The 27,507-nt window shown below is 48.1% G+C and overlaps 1 protein-coding gene across 2 annotated transcripts in view; it reads right to left on the reverse strand.

Annotated features, from left to right (window-relative positions):
* Myc (bHLH transcription factor Myc) overlaps nucleotides 1–25,644 on the reverse strand; it is a 29,864-nt gene extending 4,220 nt beyond the window's left edge. Inside the window, exons 1-2 of one of the 2 annotated variants that reach the window (XM_076311633.1) lie at nucleotides 25,146–25,644; nucleotides 19,527–20,297 (exon numbers count right to left, since the gene is read on the reverse strand). In XM_076311633.1, the coding sequence (XP_076167748.1) occupies nucleotides 19,527–20,292 (766 nt within the window). In that variant the 5' untranslated portion in view covers nucleotides 20,293–20,297; nucleotides 25,146–25,644. Of the gene's footprint in view, nucleotides 1–19,526; nucleotides 20,298–21,225; nucleotides 21,432–25,145 lie in introns of those variants that run through there. The other variant, XM_076311634.1, reaches the window with a different exon arrangement.
* Between the last annotated feature and the right edge of the window lie 1,863 nt (nucleotides 25,645–27,507).

Raw genomic sequence — 27,507 nt, forward strand, 5'->3', positions numbered from 1 at the left:
CCCGCGTCGACGAATGTTTTCGTCTCGAAATGCGCGAAGAACGAACGTGGACCGATCTGTACCAGTTACGATCTCGATACGGTTCCGTCTACGTTTTCAAATACGTTGGAGATCGATCGAATCGTTTCGTTGTCCATTAGAGGCGATTTGTATGGTATTTACGTTTACGATGTACGTTTCATTATGTATATACGTATAATAAAATACATCGCCATTCGAAAGTCTTGGAAGGATTTGCGCGATGAGAAAGTACACCGTTGCACGTTCCGATATTGATCGAGTTCTGGCGGGAAAATGGCCTCGAAAGAGCAAATTTCGAAAAAAAAAAGTAAAAAGAATCCGGCGCCGCAACGTATCGTCGAACGACGTAAAATTCTTGCGCGGCTCGGCATATTTGAGAAGCTATCAACGGCCACGAATAGCCGTAAAACGTTGCTAATTGGCTGGAACGAAACAAACACGCCTCTGTCCTAACCTCGACAATTCTATATTCAGGGTGAAGGCCGGCTGCAAACAGCGGAAAGATCGTGACACGGCTCTTCGAGGAACAGGGGAACAAAAAGTTCGGCGATGGAAACAGTTGGAACGATGGCCGATGTTCGAACCTGTGCGGTCTCGAAAGGCTTTTTACAAAAATCCGGAAGGTCCCGTCGAGACGCCGCGTCGTCCGTGTAGCTTCTGACTCGTGTTCCCGCGCTCGTACGCGTCACTTGCACGCGGAAGGATCTATCGCGTTGAACGGTCAACGCGACGTTCGCTGGACTATTTTATCGAGCCCGAGGTATCGACGATCGTTTATTTACGGAGATTCGCGTTGTCGCGAACCGTCGTCGAGCGAGCCCCGGCGAAGCAAGGGAGAAAAGATCGCGCGACGTTACGACGACGGAATTCTTCGTGAACACGTGGCTGCAGAGGCGTTCGAAGGGACATACGACACCGTGGGCGTTTCTGCAAACTGTGTCATCCACGGCGTCTGGCACAATCAGTGGAAATCCGGTTGGTCCAGATTCCTCTCTCATGCGGATACGGGTCATAACTCTTTCGTCAAGGACAGCTTCGAAATACAATCGCTCAATGTCGATGTAACGCGTTTCGCGACGAGGGACTCGGTCCAATTACGTTTACCCGTCGATCTACGGATGAACTTCGTTCGCGAAACGAACCATTAACCGGCCGAGGTCGTAAATTCGTCTAATTAAATTCCATGCAACTCCGACCGCGGTAAAATTTATCGCGACGTTAATGAAAGAAAGAGAGAGAGAGAGAAAAGAAGAAAGAAAAAGAAAAACGAAATGGCCACACTCGGTGCTCGCTTACGGAACGTGGGCATCGACGATGTACGAGTCTCTTGTACACAAATGTTCGCATCGACGATGTACGCGCAAGTTTCTCGTACCACGGATCGGATTCAATGCCGAGAGATCTCGCTTCCTATTCTCGCCGCGTCGATTTTACATTCCCGGTTTACGCGTCGGTTCGTGTCCGTTCGCATTTAAAATCGCTGTTCACTTATATATAAATGCTGATACTTGCAAAGTTATGTTAGAGGGAGCTTTATCGTCCGCGCGAATTCGGTAAGTTTATTCGCGCTCGTAGTCTCGAGAGAGAGAGAGAGAGAGAGAAAGAGATACCGATTCCGTGAACGCGACGAACTTGACCTAAAATCCGAAATTGAGAAAAAGCAGTCGCGAGCGCACCGAAGGGACCCGAGACGCCCGAAGAAACACGAGGCGGTATCGGAAACTCGGTTGGTCGATTCGTCGCGATGGGCACCGGAGGTTTTTCGTTGCGGGAGAACCGTTCGTCCGGATTCATTATGTTCATCGATTCTTATCATTCGCTCCAATTATTGTCTCATTACGTAAAATGCCTGGGAAGTTTCTATTTAAATTACAAAAATTCCTAGCTAGTTAGAATATCTTGGAACGCGTTACGCTCGGCGTGCAAAAAAGCTCGGTACGTCTTCCGGTTTCACTTTACCTACGCGCTGCAATCGCAGCGTAAACTTTTAATTAATGCTCGACAAACGAAGAAAAATATCTCTTTCTCTTACCGATGGGCTAATTTATTTACGCGGAATCGAACCGTTGGGATTTCTCCGAGTAACCACCGAGAAATTTGTTACCGTGCTTCGATCTTCGATTCGTCGATTCGCGATCGTTCGCCGATCGATCCGGCGAAATTTCTAATCGCGACCGTAGGACCGTGTACGATCGCGAATCGACGCCAGCGTTCGTAAAACGATTCCACGGGAACGGGAATATTAATTATACGCGTTCGAGTTGTTTCCATTTAAAGACACAAACGGGGCCAAGCGGAAAGAGTCGAGGAACGAGGAAGAAGCCAAACGGGATGCCGCATACGTTGCGCATACATACGTGTGAGGCAACGAATGCAATCTCCCGGTCGTAACACCGCTTCCACGTGTTTCATCGCGGCGCGGCCAGACGCACGAATCTTCCCGAAATTGGCGAGCTGCCAGGTCGTCTCTGAGCAACTGCTAAAAGGCGCGAAACTTCTAAATATAACCAGAACGCACCTAACCGACGATAGGATCCGCGATGGACCCGAAACCACTTCCCTCATCGGTTTCTTTTCTTTTCTTTTCTCCCCCTGGAATAGCGCCGTTTCTAACTCGACGACGCACGTGCCGCCTATTTTCACCGCGGCCCGATTCAATTTTCCTTTCCCCCCCCCCCCCCATTTCTTTTCGTTCGTTTTATAAATCGCTTCATACGGCGGCCACTTTCCGAGGAAGGAAGTGTCTCGTATTTCATTCCTATGTCGTCGCACGACCCAGCGACGTAAGTCGATACCATCGAATGCTTAATTGGACACGGTTCACCGATGTATTTGAAGAAAGAAGCCCGCGAATCGTAACGAGAACGCGGAAGCCGATAATCGTGTCTGCGATTGAGCCTCGAGCTCCTATGCTTATATTCGTAATAATACACGGGCCTGCAACGTAGAACGCGTTACTTTGGCGGTGGTCGAGTCGAGTCGAGTCGAGTCGAGTCGTGTTCGTTATCGAACGACGGTATTCTTTTTTTTTTCTTTTTTTTTTCGCGGAGGTAACGTTTCTTTTCTTTCTTTTTCTTTCATTCTCTCAATTCGAAAGACGTTCTCTCCGCGTGGATGCAGCGCTCAACTTTTTCGGAGGTCCGAATCGGATAATCACCTCGAGTACCCGTGTCACTTTGATCGCTCGAATAAGAGTCCTTTTCATCGACGTGTCCCAGAAACGGAAAATAATCTCATCGCCGCTCGCTAGCGAATTCAAGAGGTTTTTGTAACACCGAGCTGTCTCAACGACGACCTTTTGCAACCTTCCGTACAATTTTTTTTCTCGGTTATCGGTTAACGAGTACGATACAACGGATTGCCCCGTTTGGTTCGAACTTTTGGGTAAAAAATTTGCAAATCTACGCAAAATTCGTTGTTTGAACGAACAGCGACGACGCAGGAGGTTTGACATTGTTCGACACGGTCGTTCGTCGTTCGTACCGCTCGAATACTCGCGTACGAGACGTACGATCTTTCAATCTTTCGAACAACAATCTCTCCAAGTAGCGAAACGGAGTTTAATATTTGCCCCGTTTAATTTTTGCGACAAGTCCACCGGAATAGCGAAATAGAACCGTCGAAATAGCCAACTTTCGAACGCGTTGTTCGTTCTTTATGAAATTTTAACCATTAACGGTTCGAACGTAAGAATATCGATGAAAATAATACCGAACAACGCTTATAAAGTCGCCAAGGAGAATTCGGTCCGATTATTTATCGAACGGATCGTGTACGATGCGGTCTGCGCCAACTGCGGAGAACGGTTAACTGCTTCGACGTAGAGATAAATAAACACCGAGCGAATTCGTGCAACCTGTCACTTTCGTCGGAAAGGAACGTAGAATATCGTAAATACGAAATGCAACCGCGTTGTCGTTACAATTAATGGTAAATATTGGAACGAACGCGAAAGAAACGGAAAGGAATTCGTGGAATTCGTTCGATGCACCGGAGTCGAGTATCAGCTGCTAAACTGGATTCGTTGCTTCTACTCGAACGTATCGACTGACTTTTTACCGGGAACAAACGAGCGAATAGGCCGTAAAATATACAATGCGAGTGATTCGAGACCGATCGAACGTCTCGGTTGTTTTTGCCGATACGAAAAACGTTCGAGGAAGGAAACGTTTTATTCGAAGGAGCGCGTATAATTTAAAGTTAAAGTTTCCCTCAAGGCCGCGTTTCTCGAGATTTCCAATTGCAGAATTTCCGTGCACCGCGTAACGGGCTCAATTTTCAGCGAGTTCGCGTTCGGTCGCGTATCAACGAAAAGAAACAAAAGCAAAATAAACTATCGCGAATGCGCGCTCGGAAAATAATCAGACCTTGACAAGAATCTCGTCCGCAAAAAATAACGAACGTACCGCCGTTTCAGCGCGTATGGAACGTCCCGGCGATGAATGACGTACTCGAGAAAAATACTTCCACGCGAGAGACCGCATGGAAAACGCGAAATTGGATTTTTCACGCGAAACTTCCTTCTCGATGAAATCGATACGAAAGACACGTGGAGTGAACGCGTCGCGCTTCACCGATAAGGTTCAAGTACACAGATCTCTGCACACTTCCTTATCGTGTTTACGCGCAAAGTACACGAAGGTTAATAACGGGAAAACAATACTCTCGATCGTAAATCACTATTTCCAAATATTATGTACGAGTATATCTGTGACAGATTTCTCGAGAAGATTTTCCACTGCAATTTTCTCGAGAACGAAATTCCGCGCGCGGCAATTTCAATTTACATTCTCTGTTTATTCGGGCACGCAGAAACGCCGATCGTGTCGATCGTACCGCTTACTTTGAAACACCCACGCTACGAGGCTGATGCAAAAGTAACGTAAAATTTCCAACAAGGCCGAACATCGGTTTCCCGAATAAACCTTCGAACGCGACCTTCGCGAATAATTGAAACGCTGGTCTTTGAATTTTCCGGCATCGTCGCGATATACTCGGTGAAAAATTCCCGTGAAACGGTTCGCGGAACTGGAGAAAAAATCCTCGTAAATTAACCGATCGCCGAAAAGTTCTTTCACAAAATCGACTCGGTCGGAGCGTGCGCGCGCGCGTTGACTCGATTGACTCGATTGACTCGATTGACGATCGAAAGGCGACACAGGCGCAACAACAACTATCGCAACCATTGACTCGTTACGGCGCACTGTTACCACTGCACAACGTAAGATATCTCTACCGTGTGGAAGTTTTCCGTTTTCGAGCGTTACTTTCGCGTCGCCCCGTGAATGCGCGTAGAATCGAGCGAACCGTATCCCCGTTCGTTGGTCGCACTTCGCGAACGGTATCGAATTCGATGGTGGTTGATCGAACGAAGAAACAAGAAAAAAGAGAAAGAAAAGAAATGGCAAAATAAAAAGAAAAAAGAAAGAGAGACGAGAGGAAGAAAGCGGTCGACGAGTGCGCGTGTCACGCGGAACTCTGTCGCGGTTGTATCAAGGTGGCCGCGGAAGAGGTCGCCGGCCCAACGCGATCGCGGCGATCGTGGCGATCGTGACGCGCGCGGCAAGAGGAAAGTTAGAAACGGTTACGCCGAGAAAAAGAGAGTCGACGGAGCGGAGTGGTACGGCGCAAACTGCGAGCAGAGGCGCGTTGCGATGGCCACGAGAGGAAGGGGCGATCACCGTGAGGGAGGGAGGGAGGGAGGGAGGGAGGGTGGGTGGGTGGGTGGTAGGGAGGTAGAGAGGGAGGGGGTGTAGGGGAGGGTAGCGTCAATTTGCCGCAGCACGTGCAACCGCGTATAAGAGCGACCTTGGGGGTCAGTGCTCTCCGTGTAAGCAGGCCATAGTACTACGTCGACGCGAATCGATCGACTCTCCTCTCTCGTTGGGATAGGCGACCGCGAGACAAGAGCCGCGGGGAGGGGCGAGAAGAGTTTTCGTGATATCGAACGGTCGCTTCGCCCGCAGCAGACACGCTTCGAAAAACAGGGTGGAGACCCACCCGGAGGGTCTGCTGACTACGACTACGGTCGCTCGGATGCCGGTCCCGCCATTCCACACCCCTCCACTCCCCTCCCCACCCCTCCTCTCCACCGAACGAGTCCCCGTGTCTCCCTTTCTGGCCGATCGCGCGTTTCGATTTCTGTTTCGGACACAGGGCGCGGCGGCATCCGTCCGGCTCCGGCGAATGTTTCTAGGGCGGAGGCTAAACGGTTACCGGCAGAAAATACACCGAGGATAGAGAAACGCGCGCCCGTGCTGGCTAGCCGAGCAACCAACCCTGTATCCGAGCTACAGAAGTGAACGTATCGCGGACGACGTTACTTCGATCCGGTTCGAAGATAAATGAAACGAGTGTCGGATCAGAAACTGGATTCGTGACGGTAAAAATGATGGAATTTAGTCCGATAGAGCCGGAGGAGAGTCCAGCATTGCGTTCCGTTAGACGCGCGATAATTACGATCACCGTGATAAAAAAAAAAAAAGATCGGAACAATACCGATTGCATTCTTTCGCGGCAGTTGGCCGAGCCCGGCCGTAGACGCTGGGAAGGGCGTGAAAATTCCATTCGGTGCTGCAGTCGTAGGGGAAAGTAGATAACTTTCGAGCCGAGAGAGTCAGTCCGCGCGGCGGTGTAAACGTTGCCGGCAACGACGAAGGCTGTCCGTTTCACGGCTCGACTCGCGCGATCGAGATATCGACGCTCCGCGGCGACGGCGGCGGCGGCGGTGCTCATTGACGCAAATTTATAGGAAAAGATCGCGAAGGAAAATGCCAAACCATGCCCCCCGAAGTACGTTCGCCACGGTCTGAATATTCGAGTTCTGTGTATCGACGATACGTAGGTCTCGAGACGTCCGATGACCCGTTACTCGCGAGATAACTGGCAGATACGAAAAATTGATCCGAGCTCGGTTAGAAATCAGCGCGCGGTCTGCATCAGCGCGACCTGCGCGAACTCTACCCCACAAAATGCGTTGCGCTAATTCGTCGTTCATGGATCATCGGCTCCGCCGAGACCACGTGTAACCGCGGACCGAGAGAGTTTACCCGAGTTATCGAGCACCCCGTTCGAGCGTAGGCAGATAACGTAACCCTCGATGTAACTTCGACTTCTAAATATACAAAATCTAGGGTCGACAATAACACAGTTCAAAGTAACATTCAATCCGTATCTCCGCTTCCCTCTCTGCCCCTTTCGAGCGTTTTATTCGAGTCGGATCAAATTCCGACGATATCGCGGCAAAAAGTGTTCGGTGACGGTGCGGCATGAAATTACTTTCGTGGAATTCTAGCCGAACGAGTCCCACGCTTCAAAGTATCTCGAGACGACGATCCCTTTGGTCGAGCCACATATACGAACGTGACGGCACGTTTCTCTTCCTGGTCACTCGATGTACATCCGTATATAAGGCGAAGTCATAAATCTCGTCGTGCCCAAGACTCCTGGATATGCCCCGTGCTGACCAACCGGGCTCGTCCGATCCAGTTACAAAAGTGAGCGCGCGCGCGCGTGCGCACGCGCGAAACGTTTTCGCGTTCGCGCTCGAAAGTCACGCTAGAGAACGCGCGAAACGTAAAACGCGGTTCGCCGGAAAATTGAACCGTGACCCCTCGAACGATCGGTGCCGGATCGTCGCGAAATCGTCGACCGAAGTTCCGCGAAACGAGACGAAACGGGACGAAACGTATTTCCCGATCTGTCCCCCCACTGCTTTCCGAGTCGTTGAATCGTTCCGCGCAACGCCGACGGTCGAAATACCACCGGTACGCGTCGCGATTTAAAGGTACGCGCGTCGACGACTCGAGCCACCCACGCCCCGTTTTCTTCGCTATCGGCTACTCGAGAGTCTATTCTGTTAAAGGAGGGAAAGAACCGTGCTCGAAAAATCAGAGACCATAACGCGTTACTATCCGACGGCAAAGTCCAATTACGAGCCTCGGCTGCGTATCCGCCCTGTGTTCGCGTGAGTACACGGATGCACTTGGAAAGCGAGCCGCGAGATACTACCTTGGATAACAACCTACGCGAGAATCGAAATACGGCAGACGTATCTGGGGGATAGTAGCCAGGAAACGACCCGGTGACCAGACACCATTAAGCCCTGCCCACTCGTCGAGATCCGCCCACGGAACAAGATGCACCACGTCATCGATGTTGAACCGTCACGTCCACGGTTGACTTCCACCGCGCACCGTGGATGGCGCTGCCCGCGCGCCAGAAGACGCGAAAAGCCGTCTCTCTCCTCCATCTTTTTCTCTGCTCGATTGACTCACGGAAAATGCCAGTTGCGAGTCGTTGTTACATCCCGTCTCTTTCTCTACCCCTCCTTTCCCTTCCGTTGGCTCCTTCGTCCCCCACCCCTCTCGCGCTCGCTTATTATTCTTTCTCTCTCTCCGTCGCACGAGCGAGCGCGGCCACTCGCTCTCGACTCCGCTCTCTCCCCTCTCCGTTCCCTGTCACCGGCGAGCTCTTTCCTTGCTTCTCCGTTCGATCGACTCCGCGGAGTAGGCGAGAGCAACGGCTGGCATGCCGCCTCGGGAGAACGAAATGCAATAAGAAGGAGAGGACGATCGACTGCCGGCACCGATCGACGAGAGGAAAGGAGTGCCCAGTCGTGGCTACGGTGCGCGGGAGGAACGCGAAAGAGAACTTGGGAACCGCCGACGCGGCTGCCCCCCTCTCCCCCCCCCTCTCTCTCTCTCTCTCTCGCGCCCGATCAATTTCGAATTTCTAATTACCAAACGGAATATTTGCTCTTGGTTCCTTTCTCGGTGAATGTGTCTTACTTTCACCGATAAAGAAACTCCACGAACCGATGCCTCCTACCTACCGCTCTCACCCTACCTACCGTGTCGTACGCGCTTTTTATCCTCTAGCGCGGAATTTTCAATCATCGAAATATTCCAAGCATCTCCGGTAGGATCGGACGCCTCGGTTTCGAAGCGTAAACCGCAACTCGGGCTTTTTATTCGTAGAAAAATAATCACGGAACATCGCTGTAGCCCGATACGACGGAATAGAAGAGGAGTCGCTCGCTCGCTCGCGCTGAAAATCTCGTCCATCGCGCTCTCGCTTTCTCGTTGGTCACCACCGACTACGCTGCGTACGTAAATAAAATACGTTTATACGTACAATCGATGGTTTTCCGCGTCGTTGCGATTGCAAGATACAGCGTAACAATGCAAAGTTTCGACGAAAGAGACTTCCAACGGGTACGAACACCGCCGTGAACGATCGTGTCGTTGTTGTTTGTCGACTCGCATCGTTTATCGTTAAATATTTGCAACGCGACGAAACGACGCGATGGAAACGAATTAACGCGATGTTTGACAAACGAACGATAAAAACGCGCACCGATCGACCGTGTCTGCTTCGACTCGGGGAATTCTCGTATTTCGTGGATAGGTGACTTTTCCTTTAGTTTCGAGCGATCGAGGCTAAAATTCGATGCGAGTATCGCACGCGTGTGACGATGCAAAGGGACGAGCACGAACGACGATTTTTGAACGCGAAACATTGTACATTAAACGGGGGAAAAGGCAATGCGGGCAAATCAGCCCGCGACCAGAAGAAAAAGACGCTCTTTGATCGCGGCTGATGCCGATCAACATTCCCAAATCAGGTTTTACCAGTTTGACATTTCGATGTCCGACCTCCTAATTCTCGGTGCAAGAGTCAAGGCATCCTGGTTCGACGACCAGGCATTTCTCGCGGGGCATGTCGAAACGTTCGAATGAAAGAACAAGATCATCGGGATTACGCGCAAGGACATTGTGCTCGATAAATTAACTTCTTCCACCGTTGATAAATATATCGTCGTTAAATGCAACCGTAAATCGACGAACCGGGGACAGTTGCGAACGATTAAATTTAAATCCCTTCGTAGAAACGAGGCGTGCAACAATAGTTCGTAAAGACGAACGAACGTACGTACGACAATTTAGCGATCGATTGTTATTCCGCGCGCGACATTTACTTCGTATGTAAAATATCATCGTAAGGGGAAATTCGCAGAAAACGAACGAGTTGAATCGAAACGCGATTAACAACCCCGACCGGGTCGTCTTCGACGAGTGCTAGAATACCGTCTCTCGCGGTTTAGAAAACTGAAAAAGAAACCGAGAACGAGAGTAAAAGTCCTAAGAGTGACCTAACGCGATGCTTTTGCTACGATGCTAATCAGCAGTCTCTCCCACGCGGCTGAACTTAATGAATGAACGAATGAATGAATTACGTCACGGGCAGAGATGCGCTTATACGTACCGCGGAGGCCCTGCGCAAAAATAGGCGCCCACTTGCTCCCGAGGGAAAGGCATAATTATAGACGCCTCGGTAACAGAGCCGACAACACCACGGGGTAGAGAATGTAACGAGAAAAAGAGAAAGAGAGCGAGAAAACGGTCGCGCTCGCAGCTTATACTTACGTAGAATGTTAACTAATACCTTCGAGAGATGCCAAACCCACCTGCGTGCAAAGTCGATACTACGAAGCTGAATTGTTTTGCAATAACCAGAAAGGACCGTTACGCATTCGCGGTGGTACAGCGTTTCACGGTGATACCGGAACGCGACCCACGCCGCTACGCCCGTACTATACTTTTAATAATGGGAAACACGCCCGATCGTTTTTCCCGTTTTTGCCGTTACGTGTACCGAAATTGGCGGGCAACGCGTGTCAAATTATCAATGCGGTATCGGCCACGGATCAATCGCCGATTCCGTACCCACCGGCAACGTATCATGGGCGCAATATTTTCCTCCCTGCCGACGACTATACGGTATTTCGGTGTGGTAATCGTCGCGGTTGCGAACACGGATCGTCTAGGAGGAAAATCCGGGAGTGAAAACGACACAGGGAATTTTCGTGACCGCGCTGGCTGGCTCGCTTCTCCTTTCTAGCGTCGCTTTCGCCGATTCGCTGAAGTCGAAACTCACATTCGGCCGCCTGCCCATATCCGCTGCACCCACTGAATTCCAGAATCGAGCGAGCCCACCCGAGGAGGCGAAACGACGACGATGCATACATTTTTATGAGCATTATAGGCGCTCGCGTTCCAACGTGCACGATTTTCCTGGAAGCTTTAACCGAAGAATTTGCATGACGAACGGAACGAACTTCGCTCGTCCCATCGATGGAAAAAAAACCTGGGCGGGATTGCGTGCAAATACCGCGAAAAAAAAAAAAAAAAAAAAAGATCCAGTCGTAAGACGAGCCGGTGTCTTCGTTGAACGTGTCCGGGATCAGGATCGTACTAATGCGTCCTTACACCTCGCCGCGGCAAGAATCTCGACGCGATCGTGGTGTAACGCCGCGACCGGTGAAAGAAAAAAAAAAAACAAACAAACAAACAAACAAAATTTATACCAATTTATACCGCTCGGTTTACGAATCTCCGGCCCTGGTCGGGCCAGAAATTGGAAAAACTGAAACGTCGCGCGAGCGAGGCGACTCTTATCGAGGCTGAATCGACGTTTAGATCTCTTCGTTTGGAATAATATGTAAATTTAACGACCGGAGAAATTTCATGCGCCGCTGGTCAATTACAAAATCAACCGTCCCGCGTTGAAACAAAAAAGAAATTATTGCAGCCGCATATTTTACTTTCCATCGCTTCAATGTGGCTGAAAGTAGGACTTCACTCGGCCTTCGTCGTTGTATCACGGAGTCGATGAAGATTCTTAATAGATCCGATAGAGACCCCGTCTAACGATTTCTAACTCGATATTCCCAGCCGTGGAATAGGCTTTTGCGACCGACGGCACGTTTCCAAGAATTAACGACCGATTCTACGCGGAATACGCAAACTTGTACGATTCTCTGCTCGATAAGTGATCACCGGCGTACACCGGTTTCGTCGTCCGATTGATCCGTTAAAATGCACGTTCGATTCCGTTGTCGAGTACGGATTCGAGGAATTCCGCGATCGTTCTTTCCGTAGCGGGAATACCCTATCGAACTGCCACCGCTCAAGTTAACACGGTACTTATCAGCGTTTACGTAATTAAAGGCGCTAAGCAACTGCAGTTGGCGCCACACTTGACGCATACAAATACAGATAACATCGTCCGTACAAAGAGTCGAACGCGCGGCGCGGGAAGCGCGGGAAAAATGAAGCGAGACAGAGACGATCGTTATTACCGTCGCATCGATGGAATCGTCGCGTGTACACCTTTGACGACAAAATTACGCCTGGAATGCGAGAGGTATATTTTTCCGCACACGTTATGCAAATATTGATATTTCAGTGTGATGCATTACGACTTGAAAAATTGTGTTAACCTTACGACGTGCGAGTAATATTTCAGTCTAGTTCGAACGAGCGATTTCTTCTCAATTTCTGCAACAAAATATCAACGTTCCGACAAAACGGAGATCCATCGACGTTTCGAAGCGTACAACTTGACATATTCGAACAGTACTTTTCCTCGATTTCGAATGTCTCTATTATTCTTTTAAAGATAATTGCACAAATTCGAGAAAGCGAAATAGTAAATTCTACCGCGACTGAAATTGAGACTCGAATTCATCTCGACACGAACGTACAACGATTGTATCGCACCATCGGTAATTATCGTTTAAATGAACAGAATCGCAAGGTTGGAAGATTATTTATCAATTTCGTTACGATATTCGAGTAATTGACCGCGCAAGGTGTTTCGCGTTAAAAATAACAAACGGAACAATTTCTCGCGTTTAAAAGATAAAGACTTGTTGCGGTCCTCGCGAACTCGATGCCCAAAAACAGCGTTTTCAACCGTAATCGTGATCGCAAAAGGTTCGAAAATGCGAAAAATCGATCGAAGAATTCTTATCGTTGAAAACCCCGAGAAGAAGACGTCGACGCACCGGTGCGCGGAACCGGTTTGTCATTTTCGTCTACGGGAAAAGCGATTTTCGATTTCGTAGGAGGATGCCAAAGGGGCACGGGTGCCCGCGTAACACGGTACTGAGTATCCCTCACCACGGCGAGCGCGACTGCGGCGCGAATGGCAAAAAGGCTTAACCGCATTCCGGCGACCATTTAAACCGCCGCGGCGGGGTCCCACGCTTGACCGCAAGCAGCGACCGACCGACCGGCCGGCCGGCCGGCCGGCCGGCTATCGATTGACGTCACTTGGTACCGCATGACCTTCGAGTTCCCGCGCAACTAACTGCGCATGCTCCGACGATCCTGCTCCACCGTGCACCTGCACACGATCGTGAATCCGCCGAGACGACCGGTAAAACGCAACGAGCGTCCGCGAACCTCCTCGATCGTCCACGATTTCTTACTTTCGAACCGTTTCGTCGACGATAAGGAAACCGCTAATTACGATCACGTGTCTTTAACGTCGAAACGTCGTATCGAGGTAGAAAAAAAAGAAGAAAAAAAGGAAAACCAACCGATCGCTATTACCGGGCAGCCAACGATCGGTCAAGTACCGTAGACGTTACGCAGCGTAGCGCAACCCCTTAGTTCGCGGCGCATTGCGCGAAAAGGATGCGCACGCGTCTTCCCCGTTGCGCTTCTCCGCTTCGGCAACCCTGACTTTTACCTTGTCTCGGAATTGCTCGATTTAAAGCGCACTCGTTCAAACGAACGAAATCGCGTTGCAGGTTCGCGCCTCGAGAAACAACGATCTTGAACGGGTAATTCCGAAGTGTCGAAACGAACGATGAACCGAATTTCCGTGGAATATTTTCCCTTCGAACTTTGTCGCGACTCTAGTCACGGATGTAGCGAGATCGCGACGCGACGAGTAAAAGCCGCAATATTTCTATCGCCGAATTACCACGCCCGAATTAACTCGGCAACATGGTCGCTGGACAAACGCGTGAAACCAATGTTCGACGAGTAAGACAGATCCGAAAGAAGGTATAGAGAATTTGGAGTAGAAATATTAAACAATTTATTTTTCTATCGTTCCGAGCGAAACCAATGTTTAACGAGTAAGGCAAAGAGCCGAAAGAAGGTATACAGAATTTAGAGTAGAAATATTAAACAATTTATTTCTCCATCGTTCTAAACCGTACCGTGACTACGTAACCATCAAGGATTGGATTTTGCACGATCGTAACGGAACAATATAATACAATATAACGGTATGTAAATACTTTCGCTCTCCGATACGTCTCTTGCTTCTGAAATTCATCTTTCTCGCGAGTTGTGAACTTTGTATATCGTTGAACGCGTCGTTGAGATTCGATCTTCGAACGTTCTTCGATTTTCCCAAATTTCTCCATCGTGCGAAACTTCGCGGAGGTGAAAAACGTCCGTAGAGGTCGCGCGTAGAAATTGTACCCGCCGAAAGCGATGTTAAGTAATTATTAATACACTTAACGAGGTCGTGCTTTTGTTCGTCGTACACCGGTTTCTCGGCGTTTCACTGACCCGTCTGGCCGCGGTCAAAAGTAGCCATTTGCAAGTCGTAGCCCTGGCAATTACCAATTACGAACGGTGACACGACGTCAACACGAAGGCCGAATTTGCGGTGTGTCCGGTCGCACGGTACCGTCTTCTCGATCCATTAAGCCCGGGCGATCAGGAAACGGCATACTTTAGAAGACTTTATAAGACTCTACCGACATCCTTGCCCAGGAATTCTCACCGTCTCGTCGATTCGCGCGTTTTCACGAGTCACCTCGCCGAAGAACGTTCGATCGAAAATTCGCACCAACGATCGCTAAATTTCAACGAGATACGTACACAGTTGAACCGGCAAACGCAACTGCGCGGTCATCGCGATGTATTCTTAGCTTAGAAATTGTTCGGTTGACGGAAGTGGCGTACCTTCGGAAGACGTAGTTCCGTGGTTACGAATACAAAGAAGTTACACGTGCACGGTTTACCATGGAACGGAAGTGTATCGCGATACGAGGCAGAACGCGAGGCGAAAAATAGAACGATACGCGGTAATGTCGTTCAATTTGATATATAATCGGAAAGACTGTCCGGCGTAAATGTTTGGTCACGTGCGTGCGAATGCAGGGACGCACGTGTGTGTGGAACGTCGGCCGTTGCGCGACTCCTTCGCACCGTGGTCTCCTATTGTACGAAGAACGCACACAGGCCGGCGACCGTCGCTTAAACGACCCCATCCTGCACGTGTGCTAGCGTGCCTAGTATCTATAGAACACATTGGATGTCGCCATGTAGCGCAACATATTTTCAGGTGGCGTACGGCACAATTTTCAACGACAAGACGCCACTGTTCGGCCCGAGCGAATTACGCGACTCGCGCCAAATCACTTCTCCCGGTATCCCTATAGTTAGACCCAGCGAACGCGGCGTGCGACGGAAAGTCTACCAACGCGAGGGAGATACGCGACGACGTTAACCCGAAACCCGAAACTGCTCGCGAATTACTGGAAACCGAATCGCAAGCCTGCTAGACGAGACGATCTAACGCCGGTACGATGAATTCTTGCCGCACGTGCATTAAAAATGCACGTGTTGCTAAATAGTTTCACCGGTCTCGTTTCTACGATGTCCAGATGGAACAACGGGCCGATTAATAAATCCGAGAATTTTTTACTTCGCGAAACGGTATTAAACGGCGCTCACCGTTTCACGCAATTAGAGGATCGAGAGAGTTCGAATGGGATATCGTTGCATCGACATAAGAATGCTTTCACGGAATAACCGGTAGAGTATACCAAAGTTTTTCCAACTATAATATTAGATACTTTATTAACGGATGCAATTGTTTCGAAACTGATTCTTTAATTACGATCGTTGTCGGCTGTAACGAGACCGTGGCTGGAAACGAATAAAAAGTTGAAACGATTCGCGTGCATTCTCGTACGATTATTCATTTTTGTAACGAGCGCATCGCGCGAATAATACCGGGAAAATTTTGTGGGAATTGAACAACATTTTAAGATCGATTAATAATATACTTATTAGCGTTTATTATCGATCGGTATAGGTTTGGTTCGAATAACATATAACATTGAATAGAATTAATTTATCTGGAATGGAAAACTATACCGTGACTGTATCGTAACTACGAGTGTTTTGTCGTTTAAACAATCGTAATTAACGTGTACAACGGTCTAGAGCACGTTGCGTCGATTCCTTGGTGCACGTTACAACGCGATCGTACATCGACCGGTGTGTTTATTGTTAATGATAATTTCACAGTCGCGCGATAACGTGTACGATTTTTCGGATATCGCAGAAAATGCTCGGCTAGTTTTAATAAACGTCCAAACTATCGTTTCGCTATCGTCTTTGTAAATGAAAATTTGTTTAACCTTGACACGTATTCGAGGCATGAGACTTTTTAACAGTCGCCATCGATGCAATAATAATCTATCAAGTCGTCTCCTCTCTGATAGCAATCATTCTTGTCATTGAAAGCAAACGAACGTTGCGTACATAGCAATTAAAGTGCATTTACGTTCTATGTCTAGTGCGCGCCGTGTACAGTCTTCGGTAATATTAAGTTAAAGATATAGAGTTTCCAGCCGAGGGAATCTATCGTATACGTGGAAATATTGTAAGTATTCGCGAAGACTGGCAACACACGGATGCCGAGATTACTTCTAAAAGGGGACCTTTCCGCTTATCGGTTCAAACGAACTTAGCAATATTGCAAATTACTTCCCGAGTATCGTGTAACGTGCCGGCGTACCGTTTGAAAAATTACACCCGTGCAAATAAAAAGGATCTCTTTGTTCGTAGGAAAGAAATCACCTTTAAAATGTGAAAATTATGCAGCGCGAAATACAAAAGGATCGCACTTCCCCTTTGTCCTTGTACCTGGGCGGCAAGTGGGGAAAAGAGGGAACGAGTGGCGCAAGATTTTTACCGGCGTGGCTAACTATACACCGGTGCCGCTTGCCGAATTGCCTGTGCAACTACAAAGCATTATTGTCCGTGCAATCCCGCGCGTTTATTTCCCGAAGGGTGGAGTCGATTCCACGACGCCGAAAAATTTCTCACGGCTGCTTTTTCTCCACGGGTAGATACCATTGACCCGGGAACGTTAGCGTACCGACCTCCGAACTTGTTTAAAACGAGTTTCTCGATTGTGTCGTATTCAGCCGTGCTTCTCCAATGTCGAACAACCAAGCGCGATTAGCATACTCATGCGGGTACCCAAATTCGGCGAAGTGCACTTCGGAGTGCCGTGCCATCAATTGCGCTCAATTAAGAGGATCCTTGGGTCGACTTTGCCGACTCTGTCGGAAAAGCACGAAACAACGATTAAATTATATCGATGCTTTCACGGCTGTGAGATCGAATGCTCCCGATCCGAGTAAAAAGAACGTTCAACCCTTGCGTCGATGGTCCGAATCACGGTTGTTCGATAACCTGGTTAACACCGAGCACCCTATTTTTACAAATCATCGGGTATTATTTTCAGAGAGTTCAACTAATACTCGCAACTATGACGCGATTCGATATTAAAAGTCGATCGTCCGCGACATTCGACAAAGACGAGATTGTTTTTGGTAAAATGGTAAAGGAAACCTTGGCTCGTGTGCGTAACGAGAGACTAGATATTTGTGAAATAAAATTCTCGCTATCTTTAACGAAACTCTATTGTGGAAATTGATAATTATCGTTGGTAAAGAAAACGGGACTGTTTAAAAAAGTAACGGTATCCAAATCGAGCGGAAACTTTTCCTCGTTACGTAGTTTCGGTAGAACTGCTACAACGTACTGTTCGTACGTATCGAAAAAGGGCAAGATGTTACATCGGTGACTGCAATGTAGACAATTGTCGTTTTGGATCGAGAAGTGAACCGGTATTGTTCGATTTTGTAAGAGAAGAAAATCTGGCGTCGAAATAATGACCCGAACGTTAAATCGATACAGTGCGCGTAGACGAGCTAACAGATGGCTCGCGTGTATGTATCGGTAATATTCGGTGTACGTATAATCAGTATTACAGTACGCTGAAAAGGCAAACACGTAACGACCGTATGTTTTTACGACAATCGGGGAAAGAACTGTTTATCAAACATTGAAAAACGTTCGAATAACATTCCCAAGTGTACAACTAACGACATATTTCTCTACAAAATTAACAGATCGAAAGTATTCTAAACAGATCGGCTACAACGTTCGATGTTTTATATCGCTACAACGAGATCGAACGAAGCGAAGAAAAAAAAAAAAGAAAAAAATAATATACGCTTCGATGGTCGAAATGGTTCCCCGGATTCACGGCGCGGAGTCATCCCCACCATTGTTTATGTTGCTTCGGTGCGAGAGATTCGTCGTAACTCAAGTGACAAGCAGTTCGTTTACGATACGTAAAAATTACTCTTCTTTGCAATCGAACAGTTTTAATTGGCATTATACGGTGTATATATTTTTCTCGTAAAATATTCTTTCGCTTCTATTTATGATTCATCGAACTACGGTTTTCTTTGTACAGGTACCCCGGTAATTCGGTTATCGAACAACCGTATAAATATATTTAAAATAGTCGTGCTTGTAAATTCTTAAAAACGTTGCAAGGTTTGCGGCGGACATCGAAACAAAGGTTAACGAATTTAGATAGAAAGTGCACAGCGACCTACGCAAGTAAAATGACTACGTGTAAACTTGAAATGAAATGTCACCTTGAAAATTCCACGATCTTCCTGGCAATAGAAATAATTAATTGTCGCGTTATTCGAATGTTCGACATACGCGCAGAGTACGATGAGAGAAAACAAAGTAACAGCTAATACGTACAGAAAAAGTTACTCTTTTGCTCCGAATATACCGTATCTTGTTCGGTCGTAAGGACAAAGCTTTATTTATACGAGAATAAATTTATCCGTCTCAACGTTTCGTCCATTTCGATCGTCTTTAAGAAAAATGACAAAAGTATAATACGTTAAAGGGAAACTAACTTACACGCTCCACAAATTGAGTCGAAAATAATATTGCGGATAGAATTGTTAAGAAATCTAAAGAAAGTATAATACGTTAAAGGGAAATTTACACGCTCCTGAAAGTGAATCGAAAATAATATTTTGGATAGAATTGTTACGAAATTTAAAGAAAAATATACTATATTAAAGGGAAACTTACACGCTCCTGAAAGTGAATCGAAAATAATATTATTGATAGAATTCTTACGAAATGTAAAGAAAAATATAATACGTTAAAGGGAAACTTATACGCTCTTGAAATTGAGTCGAAAATAATATTGCGGATAGAATTGTTACGAAATGTGAAGAAAAATATAATACGTTAAAGGGAAACTTACACGCTCCTGAAAGTGAATCGAAAGTAATATTGCGAATAGAGTTGTCACGAAATACTAAAGAAAAATATACTATATTAAAGGGAAACTTACACGTTCCTGAAAGTGAATGAAAAATAATATTACGGATAGAATCGTTACGAAATCTAAATAACTCCCGAGAAGTGTAAAAATCAGTGCTGGAAACGTAACGATGAATAAATATCAACTCGTACGAGGAAAGTTTGCTCCTTAGGACTGAACGTATACCGGATACACCCTTCGCGCGATCGAAGTAACAGTAACGTGTAACGAAAGTAGTCATGACTCACCGGAATCGGAGGGTGTCTGCACGCCGAGGTGTTCCAGATTCTTGCCGATGGGCTGATTCAGGTGATAACAGTGATCACTGAGGGTGTTCCTGATACTGGTTTCCTTACGCACTTGACACTGACCTTTGTCGTCCTCTTTCCTCCTGTCGTGGAACCTGACCAGCTGACCGGTGACCTCGCTCACTGGCGCAGCCTTGGTAGCCGCCTCTGACATGCACTGGAACAGTTTCTCGTGTATGTTGATTTGATCGTGCCTGAAAAAAGGCCCCTCGTCTTCGGTTTCTGTGTCGGAGGCTGAGCTTTGCGGTGTATCCGGCCTCGTGGAATCGCCGTCGCTCTCCAGACTTTTCGCGCGGCACTGTTGCTGAGCCTGTTGCTGATTCGCCGACAACGACGTCGCCGTCTGCGTTGCGCTAGCTCGCGATATCAATAGACTTCGTCCCGCTGGCACTTTCTTCTGTACCTGCGAGTCCTTCTTCGCCGGTAACGTCCTATTGTGTTCCTTGCTGATGCACAGCCCCGCCCACATGCAATCGTGATGACGTATCTCGCGCGATTCCAGACAGGTCATCTTGTCGTAGAGCAAGTCCGGCACAACACCGTCGTCGAAGATGCGCTCGTGATACGTATCCGGGTGAGCGTCTACGCGGTCCAGCGGGAAGTCCAGGTCGAACTTTTTCCATATGTCGTCGGACACCACCGTCGCGGTGTCCAGGGGCTCGTCTAACAGGCCCAGGTCAGAGCAATCCCAAACCGGCACCGGCATTTCGCCTGAAGCGTTACAAGAGATTTTTGTTCGAAAGCAGGTAGCAGTAGCGGTGTTCTTCGTTACTACGGAGGACAGAGAGGCTTATTTACATCGTGCCGACGAATTCTAGGAAACGGGGTTCGACGAAACAAAGGAACGTACACCAGGGGGCGACGAGGGCTTCGATGGAAACGAAATTTTCGCGAGAAACGTTCAATACCCTCGACGCGACGAAAATTCTCTCTCTCTCGAGGGTTTCGTTTTTGTTTTTCTTTTTTTTTTCCTTACTATTACCGCGAGACGCGCGAATCGACCAGCTTTTCGTTCACGGAGACTTGGTATCGATCGTTTCAACGGATCGCCCATCTATTTCCTCCTCCTTTCCGATGTTACAACATGTTGCTTCACCGTAGAAGTAATAACGTGCAGTATTGCACCGTGTGTCGTAACGCCTTGTGCATTATCACGAGAATCAGCGAAACGAATACAGTTACTGCTATGAAAATATGAACAAAGGTCGTAACTGCCTCGCGTGTATGTATTAAAAATAGATGGCCTTCGGCACCGACGTATCACTTTGTACGGTTTTTGCCGCGCGTCGGTCAAGCTACATTTAACGGAACAACAAAATCGATATCGAACGTAACACCAGGGGGAGGGGGACGAGACGCGCGCGCGTTCGATTTTTCGCGGAGCCGATTTTCGGTATCGATTCGCGATGCGTACGAACGACGAGACTGATTCAAGACGCGGTGCGAGGCGACGAAACGGGAGCGCGAAAAATAAAAAGAAGAAAACAGAAAAAGAGAAAGCCTCGGTAACGTGTGCAACGACAAATCAAACTCTCCGCGCGAAGGAACGTCGACCTTCGATAAATCACGGCCAAACACCGAATCCCTAGACGCGAGCATTTTCCCTCTCCGCGTGAGACCGTTGTGTCTTTTTTCTCACCGAGTCACGGACACGGCACCGTTCCACCGTAGATTTCGAGCCACCGCCAGGTGTTGCGCGAGCGAGCGAGCAAGGACCCTTAAGATTTCCTACGATCGCGGTACACGTGCGAGTAACGTGGAAACGCGACCGATCGGCACGTTGCACGCTCGCGTACGTACAACGTTGAATTACAATCTTCGACGAATGTCGGAATACATAAACAGGACGGAACGACACCGGGAAGAACCCGACGGTCGTCAATGATACGAGGAAACGTAAATTCTGCAGCGACATGACGCATCACTTTACATAGAAGTTCATAACACTGGCACAATTCGATCTCCCGTCCCGTCCCGGCTCGTCTACGGTGCAGTCGTACCGCGTCGTATCGCCAGAGGAGGAAAACGTGTCCGATTCGGCAGCGGTCGCGCACCGAACTTGCACGAAACGACGCGCGCACCGCCGCCGGCTCTCGCGTGACTCACGCTCGCGACGAAACACCACGCCGGCTCGAGATCGGTTTTCGTGAATCCGCGGGACACGCAGAAGACACGCCGGCGAGTTTTATTGCCAGTGTTGGAACGCAAACGTTACATCCGCTCCATCGAGCTCGGCTCGATGACAGCCGAACCCGTTATCTTCCGTTCCCGCGCGCAACGAACGGACCACCGTCGTCTTTTGATACATCCCGCTCGCTCGTGCTCTCGCGCTCTCGCGCGCGCGTTTCGTCGCCGGGGCGTTCCAATTGCCGCGAAAAACTGTCACTTTCACACATACCGAACAACGCGCACTTGTACATACTTTCGCAACTGTTCCTTTCAAGGAAAAATCGAACGGTACGCGACCCAGACACCGCGCAACACCTAAAACAGCAGGTTCAAAATAAATAGACGTACGATTATATTTCGGGTGTCGTTCCGCGGAGCGTCGCGACCGACCGGAATGTTTTCGGATATCTTCGATAACGGTGTCGCGAAATTCTCGGCACCGAATTGTATCAAAAACGTGTACACACCCGTTGCAACGAAAGTTGTACGTACATCTGTCCCTTCCGATCGAAAGGCAATTTAGCGGTTTAACACGCCCGGGTATAAACAAGCCTCGACGATTCGACGAAGAAACGAGCGTGTGTATCGATGGTAATATTTTGACAAGCGTTCCCGCAAAGACGTTTGACGGTTAAATGAGTCGTTCATCGTGAGATTCTTATCAAAAACCGTCGAGGAGAGCCAGAAAAATAAACAACGCGAAGAAAAAGTGAAAGGAGAGGGAACAGAGAGAGAGAGAGAGAGAGAGATCGGTGGCTTTTGTGACTCGGTCGCCCGTGAAAAACGCGCGCCGTTGAAAAACAATGATACATTATCCGCTTCTCTTTGCCCCTACTTAGCGGCTGAATTGAACAAAAGAGAGTCGGTAGGGGAAATCACCTTCCTAGAACGGCCTTGGAAGCGAAAGAAAGCATTCGGTGTGTTCGTGTTACTCGCCTTGGAGCGAGGAGAGAGAGAAAAAGAAAGAAGAAAAAAAAAAAAAGATAAACTTTCGTTAAACCGTTCTCGAAGCGTCGAACAGCGTCCGAGAAAAGTGTACCGCGTCGAATAGTAAACACAGAGTCGAACGTTTTAAGAGAAACATTCCGAATGGATATTTTCACGCGAGAATAATACCGTTCTCGATCCGTCTACGATTCGAAACGAAAATCGAGGCGAACCTTTTCTTCGTCGGCCATGGGAGACGATACGCAGACTGTTCACGAATCGTGTACACTTCCCATGGATACGGAAACGAACATCGTGCGCGATCAACGATTCAAATTGTGAACTTCGATCGATGCACCGATTCGTGTCGATTTTACGGTAAGACGTTTATTCGCGCGGTGTATCGAACGAGAGAAACGATAAATCGAATCTGTGCAAAAGACGAGCCGAAGTACGCGCGATTATACTTTCGCGCTCGAAATAAACACGAGGAGGCGATGGAATAAATTTTTCTCGCGCGAAGTTTCGTTTCCGAGAAGAAACCTCGATGTACAGTCGATACTGTTTTAAGCTCACCGGTGTAAGCAATGTGTTTTTTTTTCTTTTTTTTTTTTTTGCGGTTATCGTCTATTCGAAGTACCCATTGCTCGTGTCACGGGTCATTGGTCACCAACGGAGATTTTTAACCGTCGGTTGAAACGTAGAAAGAATTTTTCGAAAGGAACGTGGCTCGCGTCTTTGAAAATCTTCGCTAACGAATCGTGAGAGAATCCATGCTGCGAAAGTCGCGTGTAATTGTACGCGATGTGTAAAATTAATACAGTATACGTGTACGGAACTAAAACGGTTACGAGCTGTCGGTATTAATTATCGATCGATTAACGTTAGACGGGTAACGCAAACCGTAGGATACGCGCACGTTTTCGAATTTCGATAGCTCGATAGCTCGATACCGGTGAAAACGTTGCTTTCTTGGCCGATATACAAAGTTACGCGCGCGATACTTTGTCGCTGTATCGATTTCGAAATAGACCGGAACGATCGCTCGATTCCCGGCAAATTTGATCATAGCGCGTCTCGATCGAACGTACGACGCTCGATGAACCGTATTTCGAAAATTGACTTTCTCGAGAACGATATTTTCGAAGATAGAATATAGCTTCCATCCGCCGGTGGAACACGCGAGCGTCCTTTTTTTTCGGTCCACCCTGTATACACGAAATACATTCCACGTCCACGGCCGACGATCGATGGATCAAACTTTTCTACCTATACGTCGAAACAGAAACCGGTCCAGCTTTAGATAGGTGGCGGTATGCTCGCCAACTTCCGCCGAACACTACCGTTCGAGCGTGTAACGAGCTGACAGCTTTCCTACCGTACTCTAATTAAGAGTGGCTTTCTTCCCAGGATAAAAGGACGCGATACGGGCAAAAGTGAAATGAAAAATATATCCCGGGCGGCCTTCGAGCGAACACAACGGGCAAATTCCTAAAAACTAGAGCCGCGAGCACCGATTGATACGTTGCACAACATTGCGATAGAAAGTGCAATATACCGGTTAACGTGCTTATCTTCGCTCGACATATTTTCACGTATAACGAACCCGCTAGAACGACGCGCGATTTGGCTACGAACGATACCGAACGAAACGAAACGAAACGCGTGTCTGCCAAATTACGAACCGAATGGTCGAAATTCGAAATTATTTCGAAAAAAAAAAATAAAATGTGTAAAAATACAAATATCGATTTCTACGCGCGCGCAAGCTTCGTGTCGCTGTATTCGTTACGATTGAACGTTAATATCGCGCACCGTTTCCGAGAAATCGAGAAGCGTGTATTTTGGCGGCAAAATCCGTACCGGTGGACGTATCTACCGTTGAAACGAGGACCGACCGTTTGGCGATCTATTTATAACTAATAGTGAAAATTTCGACGGAAAAGGCTAGCTGCCAGAAAAGAAATCCATAACTCGATACACCGTTCGGAGAGGCTCTCCTTTCGCGAAACGCGAAACACCGTCTCATCGATATTTATACACGAGTGGAAATTTGTCTCTCAAAATCGTCGAAAAACACGGGAGAGCCGCACTCGCGAGGAACGTCGTACGATTCTAGCGAATCATCGTCGCGTGTTACACCACGTTCGAAAAATGTAGCCTGGCCGAATGTTTGCGAGCGTCTCTAACCGCGAATTTGTCTTTCGAACGGACGGAATGTTTCACTCGCGTAAGCGATCCCGGCGCTCGCTTCCCGTTCGAAATTCCGTTTACGATCGCACCACGATTCACGATTCCCGTGCGACTTCGATTTATCAAAACGGGAACGCATAGGTGTCGCCGTAGCCGTCGCGTCGATCCCGTCGAATATCGGCACGAAAATTGAAAAAGATCGGACGACGGGGAACGAAAAGAGAGAGAGAAAAAAGAAAAAAAATGAGAAAATAATTGCACGGTACAAACCTGTCGGCCACTTCGTGTTGTAACCCAAAAGAGAAATAGTATCCACTGTGGAACACACTTTGGCGCGAGTTCGAATCTCGCGCTAGAAACTAACCGATACGTGAAAGGCGCGTCCCGCGTATTTTATCCGGATTTTCTATGTCCGTAGTATTTTCGTTCGGCCGGTCTCGACGATCAGCCACGAGCGAGTAAAATTCGCGGGACTTGAAAACACGTTCTTCCGCCACGGTCTTTCGCAATGTTGTGCAAAAGTAGACGTGGAAAATGCCTTGGTGAAATATCCGCTCAGGCGATGCAGCCACTGGTACAACTGCCGTTCGGCCATAAACGTTCCAGCCGTTTTCTTTTATTGTCGAGATTGCTGTACAAAGAGATACTGCTGCTGCTGCTGCTGTATTCTACCAGGCAAAGAAAGAATTTCATTCTCGGCGCGATCCGTACGATAAGCCGGTGGCTCTAACTCTGTTGTGCACGCGCACGGCGATCGGCGACGATCCGATCTTTACTTTAAGGCCGGTTAAAGGCGACTGAACTGCTCGGCTCGTGTGCCTTCCATCTTCCGCGGGCATGCCCACCGCTACGGGACCCGGCATCAGGGACGTATCGAGTATCTTCGCGCCCCACTCTACCACGCTCGGCTACGTTCCCTCGGAATATTTTGTTTCGTATCGCTCGATAATCGCGCAGCTACTTACGGACACTCGGAGCGCTACCGTTCCGTCTTTTACCGCCCCGGGTTCGAATACAACGTTACTCGCGAATAATTACGTTATCGCGTAGCTACGGTACGATCGAGGAGCCGCGATACAATTATTCGGAAACTCGAAACCTAACCTCTTCTCGATCGTTAACACCGTGCTACGACATCGACACCGCTCGTAATTCCGGGACGGATTGTTTCGTTCGAAATGAAATAATAACGCGCGGTTCGCGCAACTGCGACCCGCTGCGAACGAATTTTTACGATCCACGCGTCACGAGCTACGCGGACGAAACGTTAAGAAGCTTACGGGTTCGTTCGATACGCGAGAGTCGATAATGAGTTCTTTCGACGAGGGATTGAATCGCAAATAATACACTTCGTTGCGTACGCCAAGATCGAGCTATCATTGTTTTTACGTCAATTGTACGACGAATGCCATTTACCCCACGTTCGTATCGGACAGGTAGTGTTCTTTTGTGTGCGCACCAGCTGCTCGACGAATAGTTGAGAGAATATGTTATGGTTTGATGTACACCGTCTCGCATGAGTTTGTCATGGGAGAAACGTGGAGGCCACATGTGGAGCAGGGTTGTGGTTGGCAACCTGTCGGAACCTGTACGGATTTAATACTACGGCCAGTCGTTTAATATCGAGGAAACTGTATCGTCGTCCCTCCCACAGTTATTATTCTTCGAAACGCGTGTACCGAAATAAATCTAATATACAAAAGATCCTCTTTCGTTACCGGAACCCTTGTCCCGTTTCTTGTCGATTGTACGCGAAATGTTGCTACCGCTACGCGCTCCCGAGAAGCATTTCTCGTTACGAAGGGCTCGCCCGCTCGTGCGGTAAACAGTAAATGAATTTATGAGTTACATTTCCGGGCCTTTATACGTAATCCGATAACAACTTCCTCTCGTTGCGTTTATTTCCAAGGCGACCGAAACAATTGTATTCCCGTTGTTTCGCGTACGTCGTCGCTTTTAAGCAGGGCTTACGTAATGCCGCGGAGATCGTGGAAAACGAAAGGGAGAACGCCAACGTGAAACAATATTGCCGCGTTTTCGTCGGGTTGGCCGCTTAAAAAATTTGCACGTTCCATTTTCGCTCGATTCTCGGTAAGTCATGAATTTACAACGCCGCAACTCCCGAGACGTATCGTTATCGATTTCTCGGATTTTCTTTTCTTATTCCGCGATTGACGCGTCGCGAGAGAAAAAGAAAAAAAGAAAGAAAAGAAAGAAACATTGTCACCGCGGCGCACGTGGGCAGCGTATCGGTTCGAAATGCTTATTAACTCGGGACTTTTTCCCGAAGAACGACCGTACGCGTTGTCCAGGATGACCGATCGCAACGAATGTACGTATGTATGTACGTACGTACGTAGCCCTTGACACACAATGTTGTGCAATTCGAAGCAGCACGGAAAGCACGGCTGATAGCATCTCGTTACATCACGTGCAGCATCAAGGGCTAAATTTATGAGAAGTTTTGACGAACCGAGATTACAAATCTCGTAAAACCATCGTAACGTTCCTATGTTTGTTCAAATTGCTGAAACTCCAACGGACGAGTTTCGTTCGGAACTGATACGCGTATTGTTGTTCGAATTTTAATCTCGAGTCGTCGTGCGTACGTGATCGTGAAGAAACGCGCATC

This window comes from Ptiloglossa arizonensis, chromosome 5, assembly GCF_051014685.1.
Source record: "Ptiloglossa arizonensis isolate GNS036 chromosome 5, iyPtiAriz1_principal, whole genome shotgun sequence".
In the NCBI taxonomy this organism is placed as follows: domain Eukaryota; kingdom Metazoa; phylum Arthropoda; class Insecta; order Hymenoptera; family Colletidae; genus Ptiloglossa; species Ptiloglossa arizonensis.